Genomic DNA, 22,805 nt, shown 5'->3' on the forward strand with positions numbered 1-22,805 from the left:
TGAATTATTTGTCATGAAAGTAGCAAAATGTAAACAAAATAGTATTCTGACTTCCATACAAAATATTAAATCACAATAAGTCTATTCATTACCAATGGACAGCAGCCAAGAAATACATTTTTGGAAACTATGACAGGGCACCAAAAATAAAAAGCTTTTGAGAAATAACTTGGTATGCTTTGTTTTTTATGACCTTTTCTCAGAAGTTCTGATCTCTGTATACTTTCTTGAGACCATGATAAAAGCATTATCTTTGCTTGAAGTAAACAACAAGAGCCACCACCAAGCACCAATTTTTTCTCATTTCTAGATAAAAAAAAAGACATCGGAGGAAGACTATTGTATTAAAAAATCTCACAAATATCATTTTTTACAGCCACTATAGTTAAATTTCATATTAAAAAATCAAGGTTATACTGTCGGTGTTGATGAATCAAATATAGGTTTATTATAATTAATGGAAAAGTTAAAGTATTTTTTATCAAAATATCCGACTACCCTACACCATTTTCGCCTATGTTATAATTTTATGTGGGTGATTTATAGTTAAAAAAGAGAAGGTCAAAGGTACTTGACATACTTTCAGGGATGACATAAATAGAGGATATTCATGTTTTGTCTATAAATACATGATTTATTTTCATCGAGTGGTATGAAAATAAATATTTCATGAGTGGCGGTAGCCACGAGTGAAATATGGTAATTTTCATGCCACAAGATGAAAATAAATCATGTATTCATAGAAAAAACTTGAATTTTCTGTTTATTATATACATTTTTCTCTTTTTTGACATTAAAATTTGAAAGACTATCCCTTAAATTTTGTGTACTGGCAGAATTTAAAAGAAAGTAGTCCGGCAAGACACCAGTGAAAATACGGAAAATATGCTTCACTGCAGTGAAAAATAAATTTTTACAGTGAAAATACGGAAAATGAAAATACGCATTTTATTTCATCAATATTTCATTTGTAAGTATATAATAAAGCAATTTCCCCCACGATGGAACTGGCTTTTTTATAATATTGCACCGCAAAGAACGATTTACCATCATTTTCATAATGACTCCACGAGCTCATATTACGGAATTAGTGGATGCAATAACAAAATGAAGATGTTGTATTTTTTTCCAAAATTTTGGACAAAATGATCGTTACTATAGCCACTATATTGTACAGCAGGTATGGTATACATGTATGCACCATAAGGCAATGTCACAAAAGTTATGAGGCTGTTAAAGGTACTATCTCACCGAATCTGGGAAAATCTTTGGAAAAATCAGTTCATGATACCTTTATATAGGAACAAAACGATTTAGATCCAAAACATGTTCTAAACAAAAAATCACGCACTTTTAAAGCAATGGTTTACATGCCAAATACATGTATTTATAAACAGAATACTTGAAGAAATTCTGCTGATTGAAAAAAAAATGCTTTAAAGAGAGCATAACTCTATCAATAATGAGTTGATTCTGATTCTGAATTTGATCTGTGGTTTGATATAACATACTTACTTGCCAAATATAAACATAATCACCTAAATCATTAAAAGGTTATTTTGTTAAAACCCATAATTTCACTTGAAAAATTGCTTTAAAAGGGGTCATAACTCTATTATTAATGAGTTGATTGCAACGAAAATAGACCTTGATCTGTGGTTTGATATAACATACTGACATGCCAAATATAAACATAATCACTTAATTAAATCATTCAAAAGTTTATCTGTGGGAACCAATAATTTCAATTGAAAAATTGCTTAAAAGGGGACATAATTCTACGAGGGTTGTCCCAAAATATCGTAGACAAAGTCTGTTACTCAATCAATTATATAGAGGATATTTGTTTAGTTCAGTGTAAGATCGGAATATATTTCACCGAGTGAGCACCAAAAGGTATATTTCACGAGTGGCGCAGTCCTCCAGCTAGGGAAAAGTCAATATACCTTTTATGTGTGTCTATGCGAAATACAATCAAAATACCTCCAAAATTGACCAAGTTATCAAAATTTAAAGAATGCTACAGATACAAACGCGGCGCACGCCGTCATAAACGTCATGACGTTATAAGATTTTTAAAAATGTTTTTCAAAGTATATAATATATTCATCGTGTTTTGCGATGCGCTGCCAGTGTGGGGCGACCCATTTATCATAAACGTTTTCAAAACAATCCTGCTTCAATGTACTCAAAAGTCGCAGAGTTGAGTTTCATGGCGGAGTTCGCTTAAGTTTTCGAACCTGTGACCTCGTAATTGTGATTTCAAATAAGGAAACACTGCAAAGTCTTAGGGCATACGGAAGTCTCTGAAAACCTATCACATCAAGTTCAATCTGTGTCTCCTGAAATCTATGGCAAGGTGCATTATCTTGATAAAATATAATGTTCTCCATGTTGTCAATTAACGCTTGACGCTTCTTCAACCTAACACAGTATTCAATGGCATTGCGTTGCGCCGCATTTTCATCTGACGTCGCCATTTTGGGCAATTTCAAAATAGCACTGCTGTTAAGTATTACGCTACAGACTTTTTCAAATTAACGTTACATAAACGTCTGATGGTGATATGACGTAAAAATGAATGACGTAATTCCACATGAATGTATTTCCCATAATTATTATTATGCTAGAAGTTAAAGGCATTATTTTAAGAAGCATGCTCTCAACACTGACTAATATTTTATCGTGCTCCGGGTATGCTGTACTGTAACATAATATAAAATTTAATATAAAACCCTGATAAAAAGCGTTACCTAATATATTGGCTATTGATTTTAAGTAGGTAAATTAACAAATGACCAAGGAAGATATCTGGTAAATTTAATTAAGTTATGACGTCAGGTTGAAGAGAAAATAATGTAGTCTACGACATTTTGGGACAACCCTCGTATTATAAATGAGTTGATTACAGCGAAAATAGAACTTGATATGTGGTTTGATATAACATACTTACATGTCATATGTAAACATAATCACTTAATTAAATCATTCAAAAGTTATCTATGGGAACCAATAATTTCAATTGAAAATTAAATTGCTTAAAAGGGGACATAATTCTATTATTAATGAGTTGATTACAGCGAAAATAGAACTTGATATGTGTTTTGATATTCCATACTTACATGCCAAATATAAACAAAACAACTTACATCCTTCAAAAGTTATTTATTGGAAGCCAATAATTTCAATTGAAAAATTGCTTAAAAAGGGACATAACTCTATAATATATATGAGTTGATTGTTCATAGCGTTTTGTGTTTTGATACAACATACTAACATGCCAAATAAAATAATTACAATCACTGGAATCCTTCAAAAGTTATGCTGCGGAAACTAATAAATTTCCTTAAATATTGCTTAAAAAGAGGCATTACTCTATTAATATAATGAGTTGATTGTAGTTGACCTTAGTTTTGATATAACAATATAAACACAATCGCTGAAATTTCTCAAAGGTTGCACTGCGGAAACCAATTGTCTACGGACAGACGGACAGAGGTATGGACAACGCCATACCATAATACGAAGGTTTTCGGGCGTATAAAATATACTCTACATTTTACAGATATATTGTAGAAATGTTTTCACTGTGGATAATGGTTTTCACGCTATTAAATTTGATCCTAGACAAACAGTTTCTATGGCAACTACAAACTAGACTGTTATTATTGATTTATCCACTAACATGTACCAGCAATGGTTGTGTTACATTTAAGACGTATAGTGATTCATCCAAAGATCACTCCTTGATTCTTACACTTTCTTTGAAACCCTGCCCAAACAATTTCATTATAATTATTCCTATACAGTATATTTAAAAAAAATATTATAAGACTAATAAACTGACAAGAAGGCTGCGGTGATAGTTTATTGCTCGTGTGTGAGGGAGTATATTTGCCCAGTGTCAATCATTTCATTGGAATTTAGCCTAATTTTTGAACCAGTAAAATTATTGTCACATTTGCGAGAAGTCTGCGAGAATTATTAAGTTTAAGTTTCGTGATAGGACTAGGCTTTCAAAACCTGACAATCAAGTTTCACGGTGACGCCCTATTTTTTACAGTAAAACAAGTTGTTTTGTAGAAGAAAAAAAAACACACACATTTTGAACAAGTGGTTCATTACGTAGTGGCATTAACAACATTAGTTTACAGACCAAGCCCTGTCACCAGTATCATAAACATGTACCAACTTGCCAAAAATAGATTAGAATATAATCAGAGATAAATGGAAAAATGAATGCTGCAGTTATTAATTTGTAATAAATGCCTTTATATTGATATTAAAGCATAAATCTTTTTTTGTACATGCTGGGCTTAACATATACCAAACCTACCCAATATGAGTCAAATGTGACCCGTCAAATACATGTATACCAATTTTTAAAGTGCATTTGTCTTAGTTACCGATAGTGTGAAAGGTTAAAAGCCATTGGAACTTGTTAGATAATTAAATCGACCATTCCAATTTTCTGCGTAGTAAATGACTAGGCAAAAATTGATGTCACAGTGATTAACTTCACAGGGTTGTATTCTTTGTTTTGGTGTTGGAGTGAACAAGGGGGTGCATAAAATGCTTACACAAGTCGCCAGGAGAATCAATTCATGGTATATTAGATGGTCTACCAGCATGCTTAAATAATTCAAGACATATAAGGGAGATAATTAAAATGGTGGTTTAATTATTATAATCTTAATATAATTTTCTTTACTAAAACGGGAAACAAGTGTAATTTTCAGTAAACCTTTATATAGTAAACAGTTTCTAACATCTAATTGTACATCTTTTCTTTCGCACGCATAGTGTAAAGCCTTGACTAGGTCTCTTTTAGCTCACAAATTTATCATCTCTATGTAATGGTCTTACATCCCCTGAAGATGTACATGTACCCAAAGTCTAGACTTATTTTTGCTGTAGCCCAACTCTACTGAAATACACCTAGTGGATAGCCTCGTCCTCATCATATAGATCTAGTCTGCAACTTCAACTTCATGATATACATCAAGTCTATAACCTAGCCTTTTTAATGTACACATAATACATTTCCTTGCGACGCATAGTACTGGATAGCTGTAGTCAATAGTCTTGTCTTTAAAGACTTTCTAGCCCTACAGCTGTGACTCATACTGTGTATTGTCCTGTTCTTAAATGTTTTAATGCATTAAAAAAGACAAGTCTGTATTTAGACATGTAGCTTTATTGACAAATGAAAGTAACAGATACATATACACGTATATAAGCGTTCACTCTAGTTAAAACAAAAGGCTGATCACTGATGCCAAGTTGTAAAATATCTCCTTTTAAGAGATTGAGCATAAATACATACAACAAATCTATAGTATTCTTTATAAATGTTTGACTTATGTTACAAAGTATTACCCTTACAATGTAGTTTTTTAAAGCATTTTAATAAATCATTAAGTATATTTTACTCCATTTATAATAGTAGTACATTTTTAACAGGAAAATCCAAAATCCAAATTATCTAGAATTAGTTTAAATCAGCTGTGTAAAGTTACAAAACATATACAGTTAAACACAGGAGTACTTTGTACAGTTATACAATTGTCTATCATGCACCCATATAACTGTTACCATGGTAAAAATCCGATATTAACAATATTTTCTGCTTATGTAGGTCTTCTGAATTTTTTTTTTCAGACAAAAATTTTGATATTTTTAATTCCAAATTGAACAGTTCATTTCTGGCTAGCACTATTTGAAATCAAGATGGTTTTGGAAATAGGATGGAACTTTTAGAGACATTTTCACATGTATATATTGTTTGTTGGTTAATAATGTTAGGAATTATCAGAAGGAGTACTACATACATCACTAGACATTACACCACCATATGATTGCACTTAATATAAAATTTTACAAGTGAATATTTATGTACAAAATACTGACAATGCCCACTTCATTTTTCATTGTTACTTTCTAAATGGATTTACTGAAGAATATTTAAAAAATTTAAGCAAACCAGAATGCCAAATTACAATAAAAATCTGCACAATAAAGTGAAGTTAATGTCACAGGTTTTGTTTTTTTTAACCTTTATGGAGGATATGTTGTTTTTTATTACCGATAAAAACATATAAAATGTGTGTAAGTGACGAAGTGGGCAATTTTCTATCAACAGCATGATGTGCTGACTGGATCAGTATAATCTAGCAAGAAATCAAATAGCTAGGACAATAACACATCTAATACATATTGTATCTGTTACAATTCACCCATCCAAGAAATAAATAGCCAGACTATATAGTTCTATACAAAAACACATATAAAATGCTAACATATCTGTGGAACAGCTTCTTTACCAAACTATTGACAACTTTCTCCGATCTTACATTTCTTACACAACTCTATAATGTGACATCTATTAAAGTTAAAGATATAAAATATTCATAATCCAGTTATATAATTAGTAAATTTTCCAACAAGGCTGGCTTTAAGGTAAAAACAAACACTATTTTGTCATCAATGTTTACTGCCAGTTGTTCACTATTCCCCAACTTGTCAATTAGTTTGGTCTGCTCACAAATGTATTAACATCTTACCAAAAATTAAAAAAAAAACTTCTATTTTATAGATATAATTCAGTGAAATTAACATGTAAAAATTTGTTCACTATTATGAAATCTGATATTATACTAAATATGTATAAAATAAACATTCACAAAACAGATGTTTTGTTGACGAAATCCGCCAGTAAATTTACCAGCTTATATATACTAACACATAATCAATTCATTTAAATTCATGCATTACTTCTAATTTTGTCTAAATAAAGTTGCTTTTCATTCCAATGTAAAGAACATTTAAGAACATGTTTTTAAATAAAAAGTAATGTGCACATTGTTAGTACTGCAAACTCATTATTTCGTCCAGTGTTACCGAGAAAAACAATGACAATTTGGCAGAAAACAAATAAACAAAGGTAACTTAAACAATATTCATGAAAAAAGCGGTGATGTATTAAATGCATATAAAGGAACAGCAAAGTTTTGCTAGTTGCACGAAGTAAACAATGTATAAATGAGAAGCTAAGAGGTATGAGAGAAGGGCCAGAAAACAGTTACAACACTAATAACATACTACTCAACTCTTACATCATTTACACATCAAATAGCAGTGTTGTTTCAAGGCTTGAACTTGGTCCACGGTCTAATCTCAACACTTTATATATACTTTTCATTGCTCTCTGGAACTTCTGATAAAAAAATCCTCCATCATTACTTTCCTCTATAGTTGACATTTCAATAGACTAGAATCAATGGCATAAAACCTTTTTCTTTAGTAAACAATTCATGCAGACACATACACACACATTTAATTATATATATCTAAAGATATATATATATACACACACACATAGAGAAGAGAGTATAACCACAAGTATAAAATGGTTTATATTAACTAGTCATTTAAAAATGCCAGAAATTTCATTGTTCTTACCACATGACAAATGAACCATAGACCTCAAAATAAATAAGCTTTCTAATATTATCTAGCAATTATGATGTTACACCCTGTTACTTCAAATCTTGGCCATTACATATACACTACTTAATATATTTTCAAATAATCAAGCACTTCTAAGCAATTTTTTTTTCTGGCATTCACAACTATTTTAAACACATTTATCAATAAATAATCAAGAGGCCTTCTGTAACATATAAAGATAGCTACAAAAGACATGTAAAAATGTTATAATATGAAAACGTATACAAGATGAACTTAGTACTCAAAAGTACTTGTGAACCCATTAGTACCTTACTTCAATATAAATCAATATTCATATATATATATTTTAAAAAGCACAGGACCTTCTATAAAAGATGATACATGTATATGAATATATCAAATTGACAAAACTTGTACACTATGACCAGTTACTACATTGCACACACGTATACAACTAGGAGATTTAAGACATGCAAACTTGTTTTATAAAGAGATTTCGGCTAGATTTACTGGTCACTATAGTCCCCTACAGCTGTAATGGTATTGTCCATGTCAACACATCTGGCAGCTATATAAGTTGCAGGCTTCGTAACAGAAAAAAGTGTAAATGTTGATATAAATAATTGTGAGAGGGTCCTTACATAATCCAATGTTTTATCTCATAGTTCACAGTCAGTAGCAGATATCACCAGCACTGCTGCACTAGTGACTATGCCAGTATAATGGTGTAGTTACATACATCATACTATACAAACAGAATTGAGGCTTGTGTTTTATATATTCAGTCTATATTTAGCAACACAACAGCTTCAATTCCAGATCTTCAGAAAACTATCCCAAGATCCTGTGGCAACAGCCATTCCATCTTCTGTTACTCCAAGACAGCTAACTCTATTATCGTGGCCAGCAAGCACACCTACAATAATCAAATATCATCATTATTATCAATTATAACTACATTTATATTGACTTAAATTTAAACTTTTAAATTTGGTAATCCTTGCTGCAAAGAATTCAAGATATGTATTCAAAAAGCATTTATTGATTACATTTAATGTTTGGTGTAAAAGTAAATGGAATAGATCTGCAACTTCTCGTAACAACTTACTCAGATATATTACATCATGAACTTAGTTCTTAAATATTTAAAACTGTTTCCCCCAAGAGTTGACTTTGCATGGCCCAATCAACAATGGGAGGTAGATGAAGAAAATGTCCAAACAAGGCAAAGGTCCAAAAGTAAAGTGGAGTCTGCTTTAAATGGCATAGCCAGGAAAACCCAGCACAATTTTATGTACTCACCTGCACGTTCTTGTTTCAAGACATCCCATACATTACAGTTGAAATCATCATAACCTCCCAGTAAAAGTCTTCCAGACTTGGAGAAGGCCACTGACGTGATTCCACATATTATGTTGTCATGCGAGTACATTCCAATCTCCTGGTCAGCACGAATATCAAATAATCTGCATGTGGCATCATCAGAACCAGTTGCAAATGCAAAACCATTAGGAAAATACTGCAAAATAATTACACATTATCATACATATACTATATATAAATTAGCATGACAATCTACAAATTACTATAGGATGACAGATTTTAAACATATTTCTTTTATTACTTTAACCGAAGTTTAATGTTATCTTCATAAAATGACACTGATCTACTGACATCTTCTAAATGACCAACTTTCTGCGATAAACCAACTTGTAATACTGATTTAAATGCAAATGAGTATATGCAATTTAACATTATTTCAGACTTTTATTTTAGTTATAAAGATTTCTTTTAATTAATGAAATGCCACGATTTGTCCCTATTTAAGCCTGGATCCTTTCCTAAAATAACTGTGAAAGGCCCTGAAAGTATCAAAATTGTCATGGGAAAAACTGATCTAGCATTATATGACAAATAATTCAAGCATGAGACATAAATTGACTGAAATTATTATAAATGTTTTTTATCAAGTGCAGCATTCGCTATAACACCAGGTTATATCTGCTTAATTCCAACTAAAAAATTATTCTATACACTTGCACACTGATAAACATATAGGCATATGTATAGAGAACAGTGCAGCAAAGGGAGTTGCTATTATTGATTAAGCCGCCAACTTAACAATCACATGGGCCAATAATCAATAAGTATAATAAATTCTGTTTTACCACTATAGCAGACTGAGGACTGAGTTTTTTCTCTCTATATAGATGGAAATAGAAGCAACAGGGAGAGTTAGCAATTACGTTGATCAGATCATAAAAGACATCAATACTTGATCCAGTAAAAGACAATAGCTGAAGGGAACCAACTTAAGATTGCTTATCAACAATTACATTTTGCTCATACTTGGAAATCTTATATATCAAAGCTGTGAAGGCTTTGTAAGAGTAACTGCAAGTTCATTATAAAGTGATACTCGATATTTAGCATTTTGCAAGTTCCGAGGTAAACAGTTAGCTCTAACAGCATTTTTTTCTTGTGAAAATGAAGCAAAATGACTTAAATTTCACGTTAAGAATGATGTTTATGTAAAATGATGTTGACTGTTACGAAAATAGTTAGTTAAGTTTACTTGGGAAAGTTTTTTTTATTTCTTTTTCATACATTAATCTATGGTTGTGTTTTAATAAATATTCATTTTTTTACATTCTTCAATTAATAATGCACCAAGCCTTTTGTTTTCTAGCCAAATAGCCCTTTAAATTCCCGTCAAAGAAATAAACATCAAATCATGATATCAGACATTTGACTAGAAGTATATCCTTGAAACAAAAAGTGACAATGTTCAAGTGAGAAAAACCCGGTGAGTGAACAAAGTATTGGTTGTAATTTACAATATATTACAGACATACTGCAACAATTAAGAAGGACAATAATCTTCAGTAACAGATTTATCTACTTACTGTAATAGCATTAATATCAGATTCATGTCCAGAAAAAGTCTGTTTGCACATACCATCTCTGATATCCCACAACTGAAATATAGTTACACATATAAAGTTAAAATAGCCAATACTTACACACACTTCTCACTCTTCAAGTCTAATATAGCTGCCTTAGTCTTCTAAGGAGCTTTTAAACATATGTGACCCATAAATGTTGACACAAAGACAAATTAAAATATTTAACTGTACTGTACATGTCAACTACATAAAACTTGAAATACCATCAGTCCTTTTCTTCAAAATTAACAGCTTTCTTTACATAATAATTGTGCTAAACTCTTCTAAGCTCTATTTAATATCAATTGAATAAAATTTAAAAATAAACAGCTTCAGCCTGTACAAACAAATGACAAAGAAATCCAAACAAATCTATTAACACAGTATGAAACTGAATATAACATTTTGTATTGCTAGTTTAAAGCATAATTCACATTCCAAAGTTACATTCCATTTTCATCCTCTATCTCCTTTTTCCCTAGTAAGTCTGCATAGCTTAATAGGCAGAGCATTGAATACGAGACCTCTGGCTCAATCCTGGCCGATATGTCAGTGACAAATAATCTTGGACATTGAGTCTAATGTTTATTTGTTTATCCCTTCTGATTCAGTCATCATGTGGGATTAGCAGTCATTCACTTGCAGAGAAATTGGTTAGCACTGGTTAGCTATCCAGGAGGATTGATTTCCAAGATAAGACCAAATGCGTATGTTAAAATAGGCATTAAAATCTAGGAAAACAAACAAGAAACTAACTTTCTCCTTTTTCATCATTATAACCAATGAATATCAGCTGTCCTGTGAAATTGGGCAAAACAGCTACTTTACTTTAAAACAAATATAGCTAGTTAATTATAGCAATACACTACCAGCTTCCTATCAATGACAGCAATTTTGTTACTTTACAGTGATTATATCAATATTTGTGGTGATAAAAAAATACCTTAGCTGAAGCATCACAGGCCCCTGATACAAAGGTCCTCATGTCTGGAGCTAATGACAGGCTCATTACATCTCCGGTATGACCAAGATAAGCTGTTGTTTGTTGACCAGTTTCTATATCCCATAGAGCACTGAAGTACAAAAAAGAAAAGAAATTTTAACTTAAGATTTTATAACAATTTTATAAATGTCATGGATTTATATTAAATATGCAGAGTTTTTTTCTCAATCTAAATAATCTACATTCTATCCAAGACACGCCTCTTTTATTCATATAAGTGTTGACACAAGAGTGACTAATTCCTTATCATCTCTATGCCATATATTTATTGTAATTCTATTTACCATAATTTTTAAAGTGAATACTTAAGTAAGTTTTGAAGAAAAATCTTCCGGGTGTACAGGATTTGTAGAGCAGACAGACTGCCAACCAAAGCAACAGTGACTCAAGAATATCCCCGCCCCTCAAAGGTCATCCCCTTTCTTGTATATATTTTATGGCATTTCATACAAGTGTGCTTCTCCATTTTAGGAAATTTGAAAGAACAACTTGTGTGGAAGAGTAGACAGATATGTCGATGATAAGAACTGAATTCAATTTATAAAATCTTACATACATGATGCATTTATACAAAGCATGACATCAGTTATTGATCTGAAACCATAAAATAACTGCTGGAGCCTGCAGTAAACTGAAAATCAATAAACCATTACTTGAACAGGCCTGTCAACACTTTCCCTTTTTAGTGCCTGTACAATTGGTGAGGGAACAGTGGGCCATTATGGCCAAGTTCAGTGAAATTTGGTAAAATCAAGTGGCAAGAAATATGTAACTTGAGAATTTTTTTGGTACGATTTATACTGCTTGTCAAATTCGGCAAGAATATGTAAAGAAATGCAGTTCATATATTTACATATACTAGTCTTGGAGAAAGTTGAAATTCTAAATATATACATTTAAAGGGGGGAATGAGACAGTTTATCAAATGGAGTAAATCCTTATTTCTACAAACAGCTGTTCTATTTATTTTCATGTATGGATCCTTTCTTTTGAGACAGACATTACATACAGGATACTGAATGAGTGTAAGTTTAATACTGAATTCATTGAACGAGTTGAATAAAATGATATAATGCGAGTCTCTGGCGAGCATAATATTATTTCATTCATCTCCTTCAATAAATTTAGTAATGAACTTAAACGAATATAATATTCTATTTATCACAAACCCAAATTAAAAACTGTTACAAGTGAAAAAGTAACATTTTTCATAGTATCACGCTAACAATTAGTACATCTTACTATATTTAACGCTTTGTTTGTATAACACAAATGACGTCACAACAAAATATATGCACAGCTGTGAAATACCAATTTTACAAAGTCACAAAAGCAGCATGGGTATGTGATAAAGTAACACACTGTAAAGGTGCATCACCAGCTTTAATGGTTGAAGAAGAACCCCTCTGTTTATTTGAACTATTTCACACAAAAGTAGGCACCCGAGTAGAACTGGTATTATCACCACCTTTAGTATCCATAAATATTTTTGTTTGTTCTGTAAACGTTACTGGTAAAGTAAGGGAAGGATTTACATCACTTTTAATTTCCAGGGTTCCAATGGAATAACAGAGCCCTAACCACTTATACAATGGGTCCAATCAATAATTCATGGTGTCCAACAACTTATTCAGGAGTCCAACTACTTACTAAACTGTTTACTTACAACATCTTATAAAAGGAATTTGTGGACTGCTTATTTATGCATCCATTTAGATGTACGAGTTTGAGCATCCAAGTAGGGTTTTCAGGGGTATACTGATGCTGGATCCTGCATCAAGTAAATCCCTGGTAAGGTCTGCTTACATATGTAATAACTTTGTCTACTTATATACTTACAAAGATGGGGAACACATGTATTTTATGTTTTTAAATTAAAACAAGACATGTATGGAGTGGATTTAACTTTTACTTTTTAAATTAAGTCAATGTTATCTTATTACACTGGACAATGGAATTTTTTCTATATTATTACTTTAGATAAATAAAGAGTTTGGCTCAAAGCCCTTGCTTAATTTGAAAAGAATGATTTAAGTCCAGTGATGTCACATGCTCAATCTTTTCATATTACTTACCAATAAACATGTATTAACATAAATATATCACAACCAAATGAGCTAGTACAAATTATATACACTGTTATGAGGCATTATTAGTATGCAAACTTAACCTAAATAAGAAGGCAAAAGTGGTAAAGTCCCAAAAACCATGTAAAGAGGATTTACTTCACTGTTGCAGAGTATAGGATGAAGATAGGTACAAAATGTATAATAAATTATAACATACCATGTCATATCTCCAGAACTTGTTACTATCTGATTATCATCAAGAAATCTACAACATGAAAGGTATCCTGTATGTCCGGGCAATTCTCTACTCACACGCACATTGCCCTCACGTGTTTTAAGACTGTAGATTGAACAGATATTATCTAAACCACCACAGGCTACATAAGCCCCTGATGGGGCATAGGCACAAGTCATCACCCAACTGGAACGCAGTGGAATTGCATGAACCTGAAAAAGATTAATGAAAAGATTAAATTAAATGTTTTTACAGCCAAATAAAGGCTGTTTCCCTTATCCCATGTATATTTTCCCTTAAATGCCCTGTGCACATTCTTCACCAAAACCATGACTAAACAGCAGTTGACTTATATCAGCCAGTTCATAAATTTAACTGACTGAAAGACAGAAAGCTGTCCCTATAGACAGCCTCTGCTTTGTACCATGTTAAATTAATTGAAATTGAACATTTTCTAAAATGTGTGGGAAATTCCATTCTAATTATATTTCATTCTACTACACAGGTTACGATGTCCTCACAATTTTAATATTCTATTGTACATCTTGGAAAAAGAGCATTACTGGGACATGAAATAATATTAATGTTGAAGGAAACAGAAAAAAAGTATAAAATACCAGATTTCCCTCAATTATGCCATCATTTTTTTATAATAATATCACATAAAATAAATGCTTTTTCTTTGAATCAAAACAGGCTGACCTTAAATGTAGGGCAAAAGTAGGGATATTTTCTTACATGTTCTACTACATAAAATATAAAATACACCTCACTGAACTCCAAATAGAAGACCACAGAGCTTCAGATTGTTGTTCTTGCACTATGGTGAAACTTTACAATAATTCTGCGGTAACACTATCTATTTACCTCAAGTCACACAAGAACAACTCTCTGAAGTGGTCTGTAGGTCTCCATCACACACACTATAATACTAAAATATATGCGGTTATTTAACAGCAGGTGTAATTGTAACAGAATTCTTTTTTAAATCGTGCAGTTTTCCCCTAAAATCAAATAACCTTAAGCTTTTTCTTCCCCTTTAGCAATAAAAATTGAGTCCCCCACAACCCAATTACGTGAAAGACCCCTTCGTCTAACTGTGAAAAAGAAAATGTTTCTGCAAGTGCAGCATTCAGGTGGAGTCAAGTTAAAAGGTACATATCAAACAAAACCACAAAGCACTAACCTTATTTGTTGTGTATCCATCCCAAACTATGAGTTTACCATCTTGTGAAGCTGATACTAGATTTCTGGAATATATAAACAGGACATTTTTAATATTATACACCTATTAATAAAACCTTTTGTTATGAAAACAGCAGTATGTATTTAGATCAGTGTCCAACTTTTCAGGACATCTTATGTTTGCTTGGTACCAGCAAATTTTAAGCTATTCCAATGAAGTATTGAAATATATTCTAATGATTACTACCATATTGTTTCCATTTAACCCCCCCCCCACCCAGGGGCTGCAAGAGGGGGGGGGGTGGGTGTGCTTATTTGAACATTAAAATGATGTGCTTTACAATATGTTTATCAAAGATATAATTTAATTATAAAAGTCAATATTTATCATTATGATTTAAGATATAATATAGGATTATTTTTTTCTTATTACTGGACTGTCAATTATCATTTTTTTTAAATAAAAATATTTGCATTTTTTGGACTGCTCTTTAATTATTCATTATAAATCTACAAGGCTAGATTTTTTCCTCTTCAAATTGAATTGGGGGCACTTATTATGGTGTACATTAATGCAAGAACCAAATGTTTTAGACTCTTTTTTTCTTTTTTCTTTTTGGAAAATTGATTTCTTTACCAGTAACAAAGTACTACTTTATGCAACTTAAAATAATATTTTCAGATTATAGTTATTGTGCAACAACACTTTATATAAAAGGAACATACCTTGAATCTGATGCCCAGTGCATGGCATATATTTTAGCAAGATGGCCCCGGAGTGTGCGTCGGGTGCGCATCTGTATTCGACTAAGTGGTTCAACATTTGCTGTGGCTTGTAATAAAGTAGTGTCTGCTGCCGCTTTTCTTGCTTCCTGCAATCAGTTAACATGAATATTTATATATTGTGGTATCATTACTAAAATATTTCTATCTGAAAGAGATCACATTACCTTTGCTAATTTTTTTTTTGCTGACCTTAAAAACTAGAGCTCCATTTACTATTTTATCTGTGAAGTTGTTTAAGCAACAAGATTAAGCAAATGTAAGGTGGCCATAACAAGTATTCCTATTCTCGCCCACTCCATCAATAGTTGCCCTTTTATGACTATCATCTCTGCCAGAGGGCAAGAAAAGTAACTGCAAAATCTCTACAGCATATAAACCCAATTAACAATATTAAGCTTTTGTCTGAAACTATGTGGCTTCATTGTGTTATTTCACAGTATGTAGGGCTTGGAAATGAACATGTGAAGATGTTTGAAGATATTAAGAAGAACATCAGTACAAAACTAATATACAATTGTTCATGAGGTCTGCAGCTGGTAACTAGTTAGATACTTATTATGGCAAGAGTGTGCGATACATCAGCATTCTAAAAATGCTATTCAGCCCTCTTCTTGGACATATTTTCATGACAACCCTGCAATATATTGTTCAATATATTTTCAAGACAACCCAGCCATATATTGTTTACTATATTTTCATGACAACCCTGCCATATATTATTACTAGATATTTATCAATCTGAATTTCATTTTGAAAGAATCAGAAATTCTATGGTTCTTTCTCCAGTCTCCAATAAGGCACTATTATATTGGTTTTGTATGAAACATCGTAGTCACTGTGTAACCATGGTAATATTGGAAATATGCTCCTGTTAATATTGATTTTGACTGTACAATGACTTTACAACACACATAGTCGTCTCATTATCCAATATTATGCTTTTTTAAAATACAAAGGACCTTAAAATTTGAGAACACAAGTACAGATTTCTTAAACTTATGTAAGATATAAAAGAAGTAACAGAGAGATTAATTATAATGATAAATCTATTTCAGTGATAGTCAGCCTGAAGAATTATGGAAAGAAAACCTGAATGTGCATACTTATATGGAAATATTCTGCTATAATTATAACCAGACCAAATGTGTTTTACAGTGTGAAACCATGTAATTAAGTATTTTGCTCCGAAAATAGACCATGTTATATTTCTCAAGTCATTTTGCAATATGTCAGTTTCAAAATCAACAACAAATATTGTAATGCAATCTATGTATTAAATTTTGGTAAAGAAACTAGCAGACTAATGGATAGGTTCCAAGAGCTTCTATTATCTTCATAATGATGACCAGATACCCTGCAGTGCATTACTTCAAGCAAAACCAGACACTTGGATAGAAAAGTCAACCTTCTTGATAACGTCCTCAAATGACAGGAGTCATAGTCCTTGATTTTAAATAATTCCTACTATAAACATTGATGGGGAAATCTAAAATTTTAAATTAAAGTTAAAATTTTGTTTGAGATCTTCTTCTATTAGTTACAAGTGATCTTGAAAGCTTGAAAGTATAGTCTTTGTTCATAACTGAATATAATAATTAATAATTTAGAGGCTCATAGGGAAGACTGGGTTTGCCTGTGTGCTCTTTGTAAATGAAATCTTCATTAATATTACTCCCAATTTCAAAAAAATGCAGCTTTTAATACTGTCAAGCTTCATGATCAAGCTTAAGCAAGTTTTACTTTTACAAACATCCTGATATAAGTGAATAAAAAAACTGAAACAACCTTTGTTTATATATTACAATTGTGACATGTTACCTTATGATCGACCTGGGGTCATTTTTAGCCTCTCACAATTCCAAAATTTTCTTGGCGATGTTAGCCCCCCTTCAAACCCCAAAACAGAAGGAGGCACATCCCCCTTCTGGCAACCCCCTGATGTATCTTTTAAATAGGGGGCCTAAGTGTTGGGGACCTAAATAAGGCATTTTTTCACCATTTGAGACAACAAAAAGGGGAGGGGTGAAAAAGGCGTTAAAAGGCATGTGTATCTGGTAATGGGTTAATGGGTTTAAAAAGTGTGTAGATCTGGCAATGGGTTTATACATCAGATTAGTAATGCGCTCACTGATCTGATGACCAAGTTAAATTTAAATTTATATCAATTTATATTCATTAACTATCTGCTACACTAGCAAAAGTAAAGAAAAGTTACTTGGACGCTAGTTTGCAAGTGCTAAATTTATGCACCAGACATCTTTAATTTATTTACTTTATCTTCCAAAACCAATTTTAAAAACCAACCACTTCTTCCAAAAATGTCTTATAAAAATAATGAACTCCTTGACCCTATGCTCATCTATGCAACCCCCCAAAAAAGTAACAAAGTCAAGAACATATATCATAATTGAATAATAATAATAATAGGTCTTTGCAAAGTCGCACGATATATAATAAACCCAAATCCAACACAAAAGTTTTGTGACTGACACATATGTGATCCTGACAAACAGAAACTAAGTGTCATAATAATAATATTAATATATTATCCTACACTTTCATGATGGTTTTAAATATGCAGGAAAAAAGTTTATCAACTAAACTTAAACGTCTATCTAGGTTATTACATTAACTCATACTAAAGTCAGATTACCAGTCAAAAATTTTAACATAGAATATAACCTTAACTTCCTTAAGTATTTTGATTAACTATACGAATATCAAGCTAAAAGTATCAACCAAACTCACCCTAATTTGGTTTTTGAGTTGTTCTGTTTCCTGTCGAAGAGCATCTAACTCAGTACTCGTCATCTTGACAGGCTTAAACAAGGGGGAAAACTCCTCTGAAAGTGGAAGTAAGATAAATTAACAATTGCATCTTCTCGGACCTTTCTGTCAAACTTCCGATAAGGACTTTGAACACAATAGTAAGAATACATTGAACAGTTACAGTATTTAGGTCTAACCTATGCTAAGAAACTAAACATGTCAATGAATAGTAATTTTAATGCCGAGTGTTACTGACTAATTTTTTTCAAATATATCAAGTAAAAGTCCACCTAAATAAAGTTAATTTATAGATGTATATTATTTATATACTTATCATTATGGTTGTAAAAACTGAAATTACAAAATGTCTACATGTTGACATCAATTTGTTTTTTGCTATAATTGTACATCAGTGGGCATTTTTAGATTATCATTTATGATTATCAGAAATATTTTCAATCATACTTTTACTGCAATAGACCTTTTTCCTTTGGATGTCAAACATTGGGTATACATATCTCTGTTTTTGTTTACATCTAAAACAAGTTTGGTAGAACTACTAAGTCTCAGGTTATTATAAATATTAGCCGATTGATGAATTAATTAAAGTAATCAGGCCTTTTAATATAGAAGAAGACAGTACTTGTGCTGAATTTCGCAACAAAACTTTCATTTATATTACTGCCAAACAATCTGATCATGATAGAATAGTAAAGGTTATAATTAGTCTTAGTAACAGTAATTATTTTGGTAAGTACTATCTATAAACAGGTTTCATTTAATGAACATACTATACATTCATACAATAAAGAAGACCAAGTATTTATCATATGATATTGAATCAATTGATATGCAAGTAGCCAATATGAATAAGCTGTTCACTGAGCTAGACAACAACTAGTCACAGCTTGTATTATTGATGTTTTGTCAGAACTGAAACTCAGTCTTAACATCAATATATTGATCACATTTAAAAAATGTGAATATTGTCTGTAATTCTTCATGTAAAAACAAAATAAGGAAATATGATAAACTACATTTATCTGTACAGCTCAGAAATAAAATTAGTAATTCTCAACTTGTATATAACAGACTGACTACACAACTATTTCCAACTTTTCATATCAAGTAGCAATTTCATTTTAACATTTGTATTTACATTTGCATTATGCAAGTCTCTAACTCTTAATGATCAGATTTTATTCTAGTTTTATAAGAATGCTTCAGATAATAAGATAGCAAAAAGATGTGCAAGTCTTACTGGGATTTTACAAAGTTTTAGTTTAATTAAAGATTTAAAAGTACATAAAAGTATTTTAGCAATATAAAATGACCTTAAACTTTTGTTAGATTTTGTGAAACATCATAAATCTAACCTACAAAATGGACTTAAGTATTAATTGGAGATGTAACAACTACAATGGACTCCAACATGGACAAAACCACTAAACATTATCAGTGTCCAGAACCAGTGATTATATGACCAATTATATGACCTGGTTACTGTAGTATATAAGCTGATATAATCCAAGGAGTGCTAACCTAACCATACAATAAATTATTTTAATTAGAAATTCCATTAGAAGCTTTCATGGAAAAAACAGCATCATGAAAATAATGACTTTCTTTAATTTAATGGTGCACTGAATAACTTACATAGAAAAGTAACGGCAGGCAGTAATTCAATGTACAAAAAAATCTCACCTTACACAATATAAGTTATCATCAAAATGTAGCTTCAAAACAAAAAGTGCTTGTCTTCCAACATGCAACACAAATGTTACAATTATTATAAGATTTGGCCTAAAGCCAATATAAATCCAGACAGATTATAACCTGTATTCACATTTTTCACTTTAATTTCCTTTTTCAATTCCATATGTTATCAGGTGTTGCTTTTCAAAATAGCTTTCAAATAGTTTTGCTAGCACAGTTATGAAATTAAGGACACACAACACCTCTAGTTGGGCTGAAAAATCCTGGACAGACCACTGGTAAAATGGCTGACAAAATCCTTGTTAACAATAATTTTAAATAAACATATTACACTTATCACTTCTTTTAGATCCGCACAAAAAATGGAGCATTTCACTACAAGATGTTTATTAAAATATCTAAGAAGCAGATGCAAGCTTCACACTGTTATTCCTTGAAATATCTACAGAAATGATTAGAGCAGGAAAATGTCTGCCGGTATTGATTGCCAGCTAGTGCTTTTCTTCTTCCACTGTGTAATGATTAACATACAGCTATTTATAGACACAATCGGCCTCAGTCTATAGATTTTTCACTTGTTACAAGTCAAAGAGAAAAGAACTTATTTTAGAGTCATTCATTTGATTAATTTCTTTATCTACAGCTTAAGTAAGTGGAAAGATGGCATGTTACAGTGTTTTTTCCTCAAAATTACTTGCTAACACTTAATTCAGGTGATAAAAATGTGCCTTTATATCCCATTGGTTGGGATGGAGTCATTTCTCAGACACCAAGATCAGCACAGGTTCTCAGAAGTTGGTAAAACATTTTGTTATTTAATTACAAATTTTCACATTAGAAATCTGGAAAAGTAAACTTTATATATCTTTACCAAGAATACAAAATAATAATGTTACACAAGTGACTCAAGATTATTTCATAACACAAACCCAGCAAAAAAACTACATAAAACCTACATTTCTTTTTCTTTTCTTTTTTTGTTAGGCACAAAAACTTGGGATTATAAAGCTTGATTATCTTTGTACAAAGTCTGTGACTTTGATACTCTTTTTATAAAAAGTTTAATGTATAAGATTTTAACATTCATTTGGAAGAAGAAGTACTTTCAATTCAGGGATTACTTCCAGGATTTTGGGAACACGACCCATACCCATGGAATTGGGAATTTCAGCAGGGTTTTGTTAAAAGTTGGGGAAAAAATGCATGACTGAAATTTTGCAGTGATTAAATGGATGCAAACATTACTGTCTATGATGGCATCTTCAAAGATTTAAGCACTATTACAGTGAAGAAGCCCTTATTTGCAAGATTTTAGAATTTTTATTCAATATTTTGATTTTGTAACTTTAATTGGGAATATTTTCCTGTGGATTGGGAAAAGAATAAACTACCGGTATTTTCAATTGGGAATATGACCCAATAATGGCTATAAAATAAGCCAAAAAAATCCCTATCAATTCAACATTGAAATAAGTAATTCTTACATTTTAATCTGTTTTCCACAAACATCAAAATAATTCTCTAAAAGAATAAAAAAACAATTAAAAGCAATCTCCAGCAAATAAGCAAAATCAATTTTTCCACCTACTAGGCTTCAATAGTTTTTGCACATGTTAAATGACAGTCATTTAAGGAAAAAAGGCTAATTGCGAATGAATTACTGATGGAAAATATATACATGCATGTAATATATTTTCTGGAACAATTTTCAGGCATCAGAATTGAATATATGCAACCATAGAACCTTTTAACTTCAGCATTTTCTTCCCTTAAATTGTGAATAACTCTAGTGCCATGAGAATTGTGCCCCATTGTAAATTTTCTTAAAAATGTGAATTTATAAACAGTTACCCAAATCATAACACAGGGGTTATTTTTACATACAAATTGACACCGATAGTCGGCGTCTTCCACTCGGTAAATAGCCAAGCTTTTCCCCCAAAATTTTTATTTTCCCTTTAAACTGTTAATGGATTAAATCAGGGTTCTCGGGGACGCTTATTTCGGCGTCCCGGTACGCATGTTTATTACAGCTGGACGCAAATATTTCAGAGCAAGGATTCCACGTACGCTCAATTTTGCCTGGGGACGCATAAACATTACCGATTGTTTACAACCACAAATACACAAATGCGTCAGCGCGTGTCAGTCTATAGGTAGGCGGTCCTATGCACATCGACCCGTGAAGCGATTAGCCAATCAGCGATAACGCTTCCGATCATTATCACGCAATAGTGATCAGACTAATGTATACACGCGCTGTACAGTGCATACAATTACCAGATATGACACGAGGTGATAATTTTATATCTTTGATCAACAGTAGATTGGAAATTAGCAAATTTTACCGACAAAAGGATAAAACAAGGAACATCGCAATGCGATGCAACCAGGTTTTCAGCAAAATATTTCACAGAAGCTTTGTCATGAAGGGGCATTTGTTTTTAATTGAACTTTTAGGAGGAATTATGGCTTTTTTAATATTCCTCAAACAAAAATGATTGAGAAATTTTATGTTGTCTATTCGCCTTTTTTCCCCAAATGTTTTAGAAAGGTAAACAGTACTTTATTTTTGCTTAATTTTTGCATTTTTGCGTCTCTTGTCATTTTCTTTTGTCAACAATATT

General features: G+C 31.6%; 1 protein-coding gene across 2 annotated transcripts in view; it reads right to left on the bottom strand.

The window, feature by feature from the left end:
- Positions 1 to 5,181: 5,181 nt before the first annotated feature.
- LOC132736714 (guanine nucleotide-binding protein subunit beta) overlaps positions 5,182 to 22,805 on the bottom strand; it is a 32,055-nt gene continuing 14,431 nt past the window's right edge. Inside the window, exons 1-9 of one of the 2 annotated variants that reach the window (XM_060723908.1) lie at positions 20,167 to 20,638; positions 18,442 to 18,536; positions 15,634 to 15,779; positions 14,909 to 14,972; positions 13,705 to 13,934; positions 11,359 to 11,488; positions 10,377 to 10,448; positions 8,773 to 8,989; positions 5,182 to 8,386 (exon numbers count right to left, since the gene is read on the bottom strand). In XM_060723908.1, the coding sequence (XP_060579891.1) occupies positions 8,280 to 8,386; positions 8,773 to 8,989; positions 10,377 to 10,448; positions 11,359 to 11,488; positions 13,705 to 13,934; positions 14,909 to 14,972; positions 15,634 to 15,779; positions 18,442 to 18,504 (1,029 nt within the window). In that variant the 5' untranslated portion in view covers positions 18,505 to 18,536; positions 20,167 to 20,638 and the 3' untranslated portion in view covers positions 5,182 to 8,279. Of the gene's footprint in view, positions 8,387 to 8,772; positions 8,990 to 10,376; positions 10,449 to 11,358; positions 11,489 to 13,704; positions 13,935 to 14,908; positions 14,973 to 15,633; positions 15,780 to 18,441; positions 18,537 to 20,166; positions 20,639 to 22,805 lie in introns of those variants that run through there. The other variant, XM_060723907.1, reaches the window with a different exon arrangement.

The sequence above is a fragment of the Ruditapes philippinarum genome, unplaced genomic scaffold (assembly GCF_026571515.1).
Source record: "Ruditapes philippinarum isolate M1 unplaced genomic scaffold, ASM2657151v2 ctg4531_1_1_1_1, whole genome shotgun sequence".
NCBI lineage: Eukaryota > Metazoa > Mollusca > Bivalvia > Venerida > Veneridae > Ruditapes > Ruditapes philippinarum.